The sequence below is a fragment of the Epargyreus clarus genome, unplaced genomic scaffold, assembly GCF_041222505.1.
Source record: "Epargyreus clarus isolate Ecla_fem2 unplaced genomic scaffold, WU_Ecla_fem_2.2 ptg000021l, whole genome shotgun sequence".
In the NCBI taxonomy this organism is placed as follows: domain Eukaryota; kingdom Metazoa; phylum Arthropoda; class Insecta; order Lepidoptera; family Hesperiidae; genus Epargyreus; species Epargyreus clarus.
In genome coordinates this window covers 6,698,529-6,711,003 of record NW_027332228.1, presented here as the reverse complement: position 1 = coordinate 6,711,003, position 12,475 = coordinate 6,698,529, and the positions used below count along the sequence as shown (strand labels likewise).

At 33.4% G+C, this 12,475-nt stretch overlaps 2 protein-coding genes across 2 annotated transcripts; both read right to left on the bottom strand.

Moving 5' to 3' along the window:
* Positions 1-2,577: 2,577 nt before the first annotated feature.
* LOC140751071 (antichymotrypsin-2-like) lies at positions 2,578-6,787 on the bottom strand. The gene is made up of 9 exons (XM_073084903.1): positions 6,677-6,787; positions 5,995-6,089; positions 5,643-5,786; positions 5,191-5,394; positions 4,980-5,075; positions 4,554-4,694; positions 4,120-4,329; positions 3,793-3,934; positions 2,578-2,760 (listed from the first exon to the last, which is right to left on the bottom strand). The coding sequence occupies exons 1-9, from the start codon at positions 6,729-6,731 to the stop codon at positions 2,630-2,632; spliced, it is 1,218 nt and encodes a 405-aa protein (XP_072941004.1). The 5' UTR covers positions 6,732-6,787; the 3' UTR covers positions 2,578-2,629.
* A 1,568-nt stretch (positions 6,788-8,355) lies between these two features.
* LOC140751073 (antichymotrypsin-2-like) lies at positions 8,356-12,399 on the bottom strand. Its single transcript, XM_073084905.1, has 9 exons — positions 12,347-12,399; positions 11,768-11,862; positions 11,042-11,191; positions 10,050-10,253; positions 9,834-9,932; positions 9,554-9,694; positions 9,211-9,420; positions 8,888-9,029; positions 8,356-8,554 (listed from the first exon to the last, which is right to left on the bottom strand). The coding sequence occupies exons 1-9, from the start codon at positions 12,366-12,368 to the stop codon at positions 8,424-8,426; spliced, it is 1,194 nt and encodes a 397-aa protein (XP_072941006.1). The 5' UTR covers positions 12,369-12,399; the 3' UTR covers positions 8,356-8,423.
* Positions 12,400-12,475: the final 76 nt, after the last annotated feature.

The following is a 12,475-nucleotide window of genomic DNA, read 5'->3' as shown; positions in this document are numbered from 1 at the left end:
AACTATCCTATGACCTTTCTCGGGTACTACTATCGGGTACTATCTTTGTACAAAATTTCATTAAAATCAGTTCAGTGGTTTAGGCGTGAAGAAAAGACAAACAGACAGACAGAGTTACTTTCGGATTTATAATATTAGTAAGGATTAATATCATATTTGGATTGGATATCTTACCGGTTCACCCTAAAGAGTAAAACGCGAAAGAGTCTTAGGAATGAAATGTTGCAACTGGCGTTCAACTTTCGACCGCGCCCAACATTCATTTCCTTTGTTGATCTGTTGACATGTAGACAACCATGGCTAGCTAGGCGATCTTAATATTTAGAAATTCTGCTTTAGTATTTTTTTAAATAAAATTTCAGGTAGTAGGGACATTTGTAGATTATACTTGAACTTTAGAAGCACTGCCTATATATAGACGTGTTTCTGCCTTATATTAGCAGTGTTAAGCGATAAACGGTAGGTATTCCTGTTTTAATAAGAGAGCCAATAATATACTATAATAATACTTATAATAATACTATAATACTACTTATCCTTATCCTCCAGGGGTATCGACGCATTTGTTGCCGCCCTCGGGTAAAATACTTATATTATCAGGGTTTGATAACAAACAAATGTCCATGGGTGACAGTAGCCACTTTCTAGCAAGTGAATTGCATGCCCATATGCTACTTCTATATTACAATATGGAATCATGTAATGTTAAAAAATGCTTAATAAATGATAACCTACCCGACGCTTAGCAGTGATAATTCAGTGATATTAAACTTGACCTTCAGTTACGAAGTTATTTGTGCTACAAATTGATTATCGCTTGTTCCAACGGTGTGCGAAAACATCACGAGGATACGTGCCAGAAAGTTCTCAGTAATATTGAAATGCGAGTAATTTATCAATCGTATGTTTGGTCGGCATGGTGATAAGCCATATTTTATTAACATAACAAAACTAAAATGCGTTTCCTTACATTATTTAGGCGTCGTATATTCGTGGAAATCCTAGATATTCGGAGAATTGTTTTGCATAAACATCTTCAAATTCTTCAAATTTGATAATTGGACTCTTATTCATTAGGATGACACGACACGGCACGGCACCGGCACTACAATAATTATAAGGATTATCGAAATCGATGACGTAAGTGTCTAGACTTTGCGGGAGAGCATAGTTTTTATAGATATTCATTTATAAAAACAAATTGTACATTTGGTTAGGTTTATTTTTAACATAACTATCCGAACAACATCAGAGAATCCTTCGCTAGATCGATCGCTAAAGCTACGGATAATTTTGGTCTTAAATAGATTGTTCAGTTTTATAAGATGATAGTGCATTTTATTTATTTATCTATTGATTTATCTATACACAATATTTAACATTCGTAATCTTTCATAAGTGTTTTTAAACAAAATAAAGATGAAATAAAAAATATATAATTAGAAAAGAACATCCGGAAAGACTTAAATAATTTATAAAGATCTTTTATAAATTTCTTAACTCGTAATAGGTATTACTTAACGAAAAACTAGAGTCATTTGTACCATTCGTTTTACAACTTGTTTTATTAAAAAAAATGCATTTTTATGAAACCCTTAAAATCCTTGAATCCTTGAAAAGCATTTTCAGTAAGCCATTTTGAATTGAATTAGCTATCTCTCATATTTTTAGGAACTTTATCTCTAATTTTCACGTTTTATATAAGTAAAAAATGTATATAATAAATGTATATAATAGTAACAAACATTTATCGCTCTCCGATCGTTTGCCTGAGAGGGTTATGATAGAAAATACAGAAGGTATATAATACATATATATTTTTTTATGTTTGATAAAGATTTTTTCTAGCTTTGATTACTTTGTTTTATAACTACAGCGGATTCCAAACAATACGCGCTATCTTTTGTGTCTATGGTTGCATTGACAAAATTGACAGAAGTTCTGTCGGTAATGTTCTGCCCATAGACACAATATTTTCGATACGCAGTGTGTCGTATTTTCCAATGATGAAGAACCCATTGGCAAGTTTCATTGGGATTAAAAAAACAAATTTTATTAGGTCAATCACAGAACAAATTCAGACATTTGACCTTCTAAACATCACAAAACGCCGGTTATTTAAAATTCATTTTAGCAACAGACCAATATAAGTACTTAATTATTCTGAATAAATTAACTAAGTTGATGTCAAATCTCGTAATTTTTTATATAAAAAATAAAGCCAGACTTGCTGTTTAGTACATTTTATGTTTTTCAATGTTTTTTTTACATTTACATTTTATTGTTGTAGTATTATTTTAATCATACATTTTGTGTTTTTTTATGATGTGTTTTTTATAATAACAAGTTATGGTTCATAAAATTACTGGCTGGTAAGATTTCTTAAATTAGCTTAAAAAGTAAAAATGTGTGTTTTGTCGTTTGAGTTTTGAGCGGCATTAAAAAGTAAGCTGTAAGTTTGTTGAAGAAATAGTAATATACATATATACCGGTTGAAGGAAAAATTATATTACAACACATTTTAAGGTTAGAAAAAATATTTATTTATTATAAAAGTTCTTATCATCATTCTGCTTCCTCATCGGCACATATTTTAGTTGAGTTCGTTTCACTTCTTGTTTGTTAATACCTAAGATCCATAGAAGACTCCATTGAATATGATATCATTGTGTGCCTTCAAATAAAATACGAAGGGATGGTCTGCGATGAACTCGTTCTTTAGCGGTTCTACAAGCGGCTCCGAATACATAACATAAAAAACTGAAACAAAAATATATAATTATTATAATATAGGTACTTACTTAAAATTTGTTTTGTTTTCAAGTTGCTTCATTTTTATTTATGTGCCCATATTAGAATAACATTATCATCTTGTTTTATGCATCTGCATACAAATGTCATATAGATATTACTGACTTACAATGTCATAAATTATTTTTATTTAACTATGTGTATACTTATTACCAGTGTTTGAAGTACACAATAGATTTGGACATCGGTATAAAGATTGAATATTAATTAAAAGGATAATATTAGGTTCCGAAAGCATAAGTTATAATGGATATAGGTACCTAATTGAAGAGAAATATCTCACTTATGTCTACAGACATTGAACGTGTCCTGTCCGACAAATTCATATTTTTATATACAATATTTTGACAGGTATTGCCGTATACGTACATTGTTTAGAATTATATGGAAGGAAGGGGCTATTTCTGTCCATGAACATCTGTAATCCTCCACAGATAAGATTAGATTTCTACCTGAGGTCGGCCACAGATATGTTGCTACCACTAAAGACTAAGTTGGAACGCTTCGAAAAAGTCTTGTCTACCATACCTTTTAAACCAAAACTTTAAACCACAGAAGTGTTTTACACTGCGGTTCTTTGGCTGAAATAGGTATGAACTATGACGATGATGTCTCTGAAGTTGAGCCGCAAAGGATTGTACCATCTTGTGTTTTTTTGTATAATATAGGAGTAGCAGACGAGTATGCAGTCCACCTGATGGTAAGTGGCTACTGCCGCTCATGAACATCTGGAATTAACCCGAGATAGGCTTAGATATTCCTACCTGAGGTCGGCCACAGACGCGCCGCTACTCCTGAGGGTTAAGCTGGAATGCTCCAAAAAATTTTGTCTCTCTTACAATGTCAAAATACAGCAGCTTTAACAATTTAGGTGTGACGGTGGTGCCACCGTAGTCGAATTATAAAAGGTTGTACCACCTTCCAAATGTCTGTAATAAATACAACATATACCTCAGTAAGGTAGATTTTAAAAGCTCTTACCATTTGCAGCGGCGGCTTCAGCACCCTCTTCGTTGACTTCAATAAAAGCTTTCTGTACAGCGCCCGATATGTGTATCTCTTTTCGATTTTCTAAAAGCTTATTTAACTTGGCTTCTGAGCCAAATATTTTTGTGATGTTCATCTGTATGGAATAACAAAAATATTTAAATAAATATTATAAAACGCTTAACGCTGCTATTATTAGGCAGAAATAGGTGTTGATGAGGTCGAAGCACAAAAGGTTTTACCACCTTATATATATTGCATTATTAAATAATACACAGAGCATTACAAAAGTTTTACGAGTATTCCAAAACTTATTCTTACATTAGTCAAAACTTCCATGAGTTTGGTAGTTGTTTCAATTTTGAATTTCGGTACACTGACTTCAACTTTAACTTCAAGCATTTCTTTAGTCTCCTCTTCCAAAACTTTTGGGTCCCTGAGTAGTTCTATCAATGATCCTATGTATTCCACTTCATGTGGCAGAACGATGAGTAACGATGCTTGATCTCCAGCATATGGTAATTCTAAAATCTGTCGAAAAAATATTATGTACAAAATTGGTTATACTGACTGTGTTATTTATATACATAATGATAAAGGATAACTGAAAACTCATTATGATTTTTTTTCTATAAGTAATATAGTAGTAGCAAATGACCCTCATTTGACCATCAAATGACCATCCACCTGTAGGTAAGTGGTAAATTACCTATCAAATAGTTACAACCTAATGATATTATACAATTAGTGCAAACCTTTGATCTTAGTTTTTTGCTGTATCCATATGAAGAAAACACCGTTTTTTGCATCATCGAAACTTTGGTGGTTTTTGTTTTAGTCACATAAAAATCTTTAATTTCTGTCGACGACTCGTCGAAGCGATATTTCCAAGTACCCTAAAGAAATAAGAAAATAATAGAAATCAATAATTACACGCTTTAACTGTGAAGGGAAACATCAAAAGGAAACCTATATTAAGGAACCTGAGAGTTCTTTAAAAGACCAGTGTGGTGGACCAAAACCCATCTTACTTTGAGAGGAGATCCATACCTAGCAGTGGGATATTCATGGGTTTCTAGAACATAGTAGTAGTAACTTTATAGTACCCACGACTTGTACCTTTCCAAATTTAATTAGGTGAAAACAACAAGAATAATTTGTACTGATTTTATTTAGCTTACCTTGAAGTACAATGCATTAACAAGCAGTGCTATTGATGCTTCTAAGTCACCTGGTTTAACTAATTTTTTAATACGATGATTTGTTTGGTCTTCAACCTAAAATATTTAACAAATTGAGTTAGTAATAATAAGTAACCTAACAGTATAGATATTGTTAAAAAAAACATAATATCTTAAAGTTTTGTTAATTTTAGGAACTGGAATTTCTTACCCAGGCATTAATTTCGTTGGCTGCGTTCTCGCTGTCGTTGAAGTCAATATTGGCAATCTCAGAATGAAACACTGATTTAGACACTTTGGCAAATTCCTCATGAATCTTTAAACCAGTAGCTATATAAACTTTGCTCGCCTTTTTTAACTGAACGCCTTTAATTGAATTGTCTTTTTCGTCGATTAAAGAAAATATTTCGGTAATCTGAAAAATGTAATAGTGTTTGACTTTTTCTAGGTATATTATGGATGAAAAGACTTCTATAGATGTATGATTATTATGTTCCCGTTTAATTCTTCTTATTTTCAATAGTATTCGGTATATAATGCTGCAATATGTATTAATCATATAAGGCCTTAAGTCAAATTAAGTCCTTAGGCGTAGTATATATACGTATCACCATATTTACAATTACTACAGAAGAACATAAGTAAAGTAGTAGCTGTACTTACAGTTTTAGCATCGGTAAACCCAATTGCGTTTAGAAGTTCTTCATGCGATACGCCCTCAGAGGCCAGAGCCAACTGAGCTAGGGGCGTCAGCACAGAAAATGCTGATAAGACAAAACTTTTTTCCTTATTTTCCTTCGCCACTTCCTTGAAATGTAAAAAAAAAAACGAAAGTTTATCACTACACTGTAAAAAAGCTTTTATATAATTTGAATAAGTCATGTAAATCTGATATGTCAAGGATTACAACTTCAATAGATGATATGGTGAGGAGCCCATAAAAAGTAAGGTATTGAAGATTATTATTAAAGATTAACGACTCTTTAATCGTTAAGATGGAAAATGCCATACTTACATAAAACATTCTAGCGGTAAAACGATTGTTTCCATTATGAAGTATTTTTTCAATACCGACGTCCTCCGCCGTTGTAATGGCCACAAGGGCGAATACTACAGCAAATAAAACAATCATATTAATTCAGTTCAATTCATCCTAGTGGGGATTCGAATAAGATCTTTTTAAAAAAATGAAGCATAAATAAATTATTATTATTGTGCCATCGAATAGTGTCATTTGTAGGGTAGTGGGAAGAGGAATATTTATTTTTTCCAAAAAAGTAAACATTCTTAATTAACGAATGCATAAGTTAAGTTTTCGGCTAGGAGAAACATTATAGTCCATGATTTAATATCTGTTACTAAGGAACTAAAAAAAAAATAAAAACATCGATAAATTGTTATTAAATCAAAAATCCCCTCCGTAATGGGATAAAAATGTTTATATAATAAATGATTACACTAATCATCCGAGTGTGACATAATATACCATGTTTACAATTTCAAGTCTCTAGTTCATCCGAAAGATAATGTAAATTTGATAATAATATTACAATCGAACAGACAAGACCTAAAATGATTTAATAAAAAGGTAATTAAAGAGAAAATATTGAGAAAAAAAAGGAAATTATGAAGTTATCAAATCAATATGAGTTTCTCAAGGTAAAGCGAGAGTTATTGTCTAGGAAATATTAACTTACATGTTAATAATAATGTCTTCATAATTGTTGCGTTCTTCTGTATAGCCGACGCCATACTGAGCAGGTTGTAACAGAGCACATTTAAATAAACTTTTTCAGTATTCGACTTTTGCATTGTAAGTAATTAAATTATTTATATGTAAAAAGGCGATAGCCTAAATGATTGAAGCTTGCTTCTCAATCGGGAGATCCGTGGTTCTAGTCTAAAGCTCCTCTGATTTTCTAAGTCATGTGGCTATTAAAAAACAATTATCAATAGCCTAAGCGGTGGTGAAAAAAAACATCATGAGGTTACCTGCATATCTCAAGAGTTTTTTTTAAATCAGCAAGGATCTGGGTAACCTACCAATTTTAATCAGACATTATATAATTCTCATATAGATAATCCATAGTCGGACTCATAAATATTTATAATCAAATTAAAAAATATATGAAATGATTCATACTGCACCCTACTGTTGAGCACGGATCTCACTACAAAGAGGGGGCTTGGAGCATCTATCACGCTGTTCCGATAAGTTTTGGTGCTAGCAGTACGGGTTAGTAACACATGTCGATTTTTTTTTAATTGCAAATAAAGACTTTGGCGAGTTTAAGGATAGCTTTGTCATGATAACAATCGAATTCGATGATTTGATGGCCCTTCTCAGAGTATGGAAGTGCTTATTAAATTTTGCCCAACCAACTTTTTTTTTGGGAATTTTTGATCACCCCTACGCCCATGTACTGGGTACACCCTAAGGTACGTAAGATCTGCCAAACCCCTATTCTTACGTAAGAAACCACTTCATTTTTCTACGTTCCAGATGCATAGAAAGTATGATCCCTGCCAAACCACTTGACTGCGCCATTTATAGTATACAATATCTATTTGGAAAATATTATGTAAGACTGAATTTGACTTATCCCCAAAGTAATGGTATATAGAGATTTTTTCAAATCCGCCATACTCATCGGGACCCTTACGTAATTATGAATGGCCCCTAATAATAAACGATAACCTAACCGACGCTAAGCAGTGATAATTCTGTGATATTAAACTTGACCTTTTGTTACTAATTGATTATCGCCTGTTACAACGATGTGCGAAAACATCACGAGGAAACATTTATAAGAGAGTTATATAATGCGTCGGGATGCAGCAGCCAGGATACAGAAAGACCGAATTACTTATATAAATGTAATGTTAATCAAAACAGAATGTTACATGTTTTGGATTAAATCTAACCTACATTATAACTAACTATCCTAAGTGACTTGCTGGGGCAATGTTAGCGCCCAGAGTGAATTCCCACGTTCGGGACTATACGGTGGAAACGGAGCGGTGCTGCGGAGTCAGCGTTCCCACGGCACGGCGGCGGTGCAGGATCGGATATCTTCTTCATAATTTTGTATAAGGCGAATTCCTAACTATGGTGATTAAGACCAATATATAACAAGAGGAACTGTATTTTGTTTAAAACAAGTTGGTTCTAGATAACGTATGTTTTTGCACTAGAAGAATTGTGTCACTAGATTTGTGTTTTTGCGTGAGCGTGTACATTTATATTTGATGTGATTTACTATTTCATGGTCGTTATTTCTTGACAGGAATACCCTATGGGATCGTTAAAGGGGAAGGGAAAATATCACAACAAAAAAGTTTAGAAAAATATTTATTTGTTTTAACATTTCTCATAATCATTCTGCTTCCTCATCGGGATATGTTTTAGACGAGTTTCTTTTCACTTCTTGGTTGTCCATAAATCTAAGATCCATAGAAGACTCCATTGAATAGGATATCATTATGCACCTTCAAATAAAATACGAAGGGATGATCTGCGATGAACTCATGCCTTAGGGGTGTATCGAGCGAATCTGACAACGCGATGTCAAAAACTGAAACAAGATTATAATTTTAGAACTTTTCGATTCATTCGAAATTTGCTTCATTTTTCTTTTCAGTTGTTCTGTGGTGTTCCATCATATATACATTGCCAAGGAGTTAAAAGTTTGAAAAGATATTCGGGTAAGGTCAGTTCGCCAAAGCCAACTATAGTTGGGTAAATAATTAGAGGTAAATGAAAAGGATACCATTGGATGCCAAGAACATCGGAGCAACAACAGGAGTTGATTTAGAGCAAAGGAGGAAAGACAAGTAGTCAATTGTAAATAGTTGTAATAACAGAGGAATAGGCCTCAGAACTTAAGGTAGTTTTTAATTGTTCTTACCATTTGCAGCGGCAGCTTCAGCTCCCTCTTCATTGACTTCAATAAAAGCTTTCTGCACGGCATTCGATATGTATAAGTTTTTGTCAGTTTCCAAGAGTTTAATCAATTTCGCTTCATCACCAAAAATTTTGGTCACGTTCATCTGCATTTAATTGTAATTGTTAAGTACAATTAAAGACACAAATAATAATGAAATAATTGAAATAAATTTCACATTCATTTTAATTTGTAAAATGGCTGCTACCACGCGGATGACATATTTTATACTATTAAAAATATACAGGACAAAAAATGTTAAAAAGTTTTTGTAAAAATTTTCTTACCTTTTCTAGTACTTCTTTAAGATTGGTTGTTGTTTCAATCTTGAATTTCGGTAAACTAACGTCAACTTCAACTTCATACATGTTTTTGGTTTCCTCTTCCAAAACGTTTGGGTCCCTGAGTTGTTCTATCAATGATCCTATGTATTCTACATCATGTGGCAGAACGATGAGTAACGATGCTTGATCTCCAGCATATGGTAGTTCTAAAAACTGTCGGAGTAATATGTACAAAATTGAGTGGATAACAACAAAATTAATACTACATACTATAAAAATAGACCCGACGTCTGTGTTTTTGATTGTCAATTTGTAATCGGCACGTTTTTATCAAGAAATAACACACCTTTGATCTTAATTTATCGCTGTATCCGTATGAATAATGCATGGTGTTGTGCATCATTGAAACTCTAGTGGTTTCCGTTTTAGTCACATAAAAATCTTGACCACGTGTCGACAGCTCAGTGAAAGGGTATTTCCAGGCACCCTAAAAAATAAGACACTATTAAAAATATACAAAATAATAAAGTTTTTGAAAACAAGCTTTTTCGTATTCTCCTCAGCGGATTCTTTCATTTGATACCGACATATTATGTAGGCGCGATGAAAGTTTTATGTAAGCTTACCTTGAAGTACAATGCATTGACAAGCATTGCTACTGTTTTATAGTTTATGGTACCCGGATCAATTAAATTTTTAATACGATGATTTGTTTGGTCTTCAACCTGAAATATTGAACATTGAGTATATTGTAAATAATAAACGAAATAAGAGGTTACACAATATTTAAAATTTATTATTATCTTAAACATTTGTTAAAATTAGGAAGTGTAATTTATTACCCAGGAATTAACTTCGTTGGCTGCTCTTTCGTTGTCACTGAAATCAATATTGGCAATCTCGGAATGGAACGCTGATTTCGACACCTTGGCAAATTCCTCATGAATCTTATAATCCAGCCTTATGTAAACTTTGCTTGCCTTTTTTAACTGTACACCTTTAATTGAACTATCTTTTTCGTCGATGAGTGAAAATACTGCGGTAGTCTGAAAAGTGTTAGATTTATTTATTAAGGCGCCATCTTATTTTACGCCAACTTACATTATAATTAAATATTAAACACGTTCCAGAACGTTGTTCTGGACGCACACCAGAAATTGACATGACAATGATAAGCGATATTAAGTACAAAAAAATAATAATAGAGTGACGTGAGTTGAAAAAATAAGTATTATATTGACTTTATGTATGTTGTCGCTGCTGCTGTTAAGCAATTTTCAGTAGGGATTTAAGGTACACTGAAAAAATTACCAACCTGGCTGGGGGTAGCGCGGCGTAATCAAAAAATTAACTCGTAAGTCTTTAAATAAAAACGATTCCCAATAAATCTTGAAGGTGGTAGAACCCTTTGTGGTTCGACTCCGGCGGCCCCATCGCCACACCTATTTCTGCCTTATAATAGCAGTGTTAAGCGCTGCTGTGTTCTGGTTTGAAGGGTGTGATAAGGGAGACATACTTTTCCAGACGAGGCGTTCCATCTTAGTCCTTAGGAGTAGCGGCGCATCTGTGGCCGACCTTAGGTAGGAATATCTAATCCTATCTGGGGTTGATCACAGGTGTCCATGTGTGGCAGTAGCCACTTACCATCAGGTGGACTGCATGTTCGTCTGCTACTCATATGTTATATAAAAAAATCTGTGTCATTCGTTTGTGATTTTGTATATCATGAGACACAGAAGCTTAAAAGCAAATTTCTGATATGGCCGCTCAATCCAATCAATTAGTCAGCTGGTAGGGTTATTTTTAATATGATCAAAAATAATGTAGTAGTTACAGTGTTATCATCGGGGAATCCAATGGCGTTCAGAAGTTCATCGTGGGACGGTCCTTCCGAGGCCAGAGCCAATTGAGCCAGCGGCGTCAGTACAGAGAATGCTGATAACACAACACTTTTCTTCTCATTTTCCTTCACATTCACCACTTCCTAAAAAAAAATAACACAATAGAAAATTTATCACTATGTTGTTATTTATTCTTAACAACCTTTTTTCAATTATCTAATAATAATAAGTCCCTGTGAGGCTAAAGTATAAGTTTTAAAAGGAGGTAGAACCGTCTGTGGTTCGAATACGTGACACCACCGCCATACCTATTTCTGCCTAATAACAGGAGTATTAAACGTTGATTTGTTATGGTTTGAAGGGTGTGGAAGGGAACGGTGCCTCTGTGACCGACCTCCGTTATAAATCGAATCTTATCTGGGATTGATTACAGATGTGCATGGGCGGGGGTAGCCACTTACCATCAGGTGGGCTGCATGTTCGTTTGCTACTCCTATATTGTATAAAAAAATGCTACGACACCGTTTTGTACTCCGGTCATAACAAACTTCGCCGTTGGCGCGAAATTCCAAGGATTATCTACATACAAAGAGAAGAAGCACATCCAACGTTTATATTGTGCAGAAGACGTAGTATCAAAGAGACCTGATAAATATAATTTATTATGTATCGTATTCAAAATTAATGACCGTGAATTCGTTAAGATAATACACACTTACATAAAACATTCTAGCCGTAAATCGGTTGTTTCCATTTCGAAGTATGTTTGCAATATCAAGGTCCTGCGCCATTGCCATGACCGTAAGGGCCAATACTACAACAATTAAAAATGAATTAAACATTTTTGGGAGCATTGCTTGGTAACGTGCAATGCTTTGGAGCGCAAGAGGGCTAACATCACCGTCACAACTTCTGTTTTACAGTATAAGAGAAGCTAAACAAGTAGTTTTTCCCAATTTGTTTGATAAAAACTGTTTTTAATAAATTTATATGGTTGTACAAAATAAAAAAAGGTGTTATAGAGGCCTTTTGGAATTTAAAGGCCCTAAAATATTAATACTCAGTTTGTATACAAACAAATAACTATGCTAAGTTCGCGGCTAATAGAAAAAAGGATTGTGATTGTAAAACGAGTCATACAAAACAAACGAGTTATACAAAAATATTAATTAAATCAGAATTTAACTACTCTATACTAACAAATTTATTATTTTAAGTTTTTCTAGTGACTGATAAAGCAAAGTCTAGTGTTAAGATTATATTTATTTTTAAGATTTATCGTAAGTAAATTGACTCACAGGTTAATAATAGCGGCTTCATTTTGCTGTGTTCGTCTCTAAAGCTAACAGTATACTGAGCGGATTTTAATAGAGTAGGTTCGTTAAAATATACTCATTCGATATTAGACGTGTTAAGCGTGAGTGATA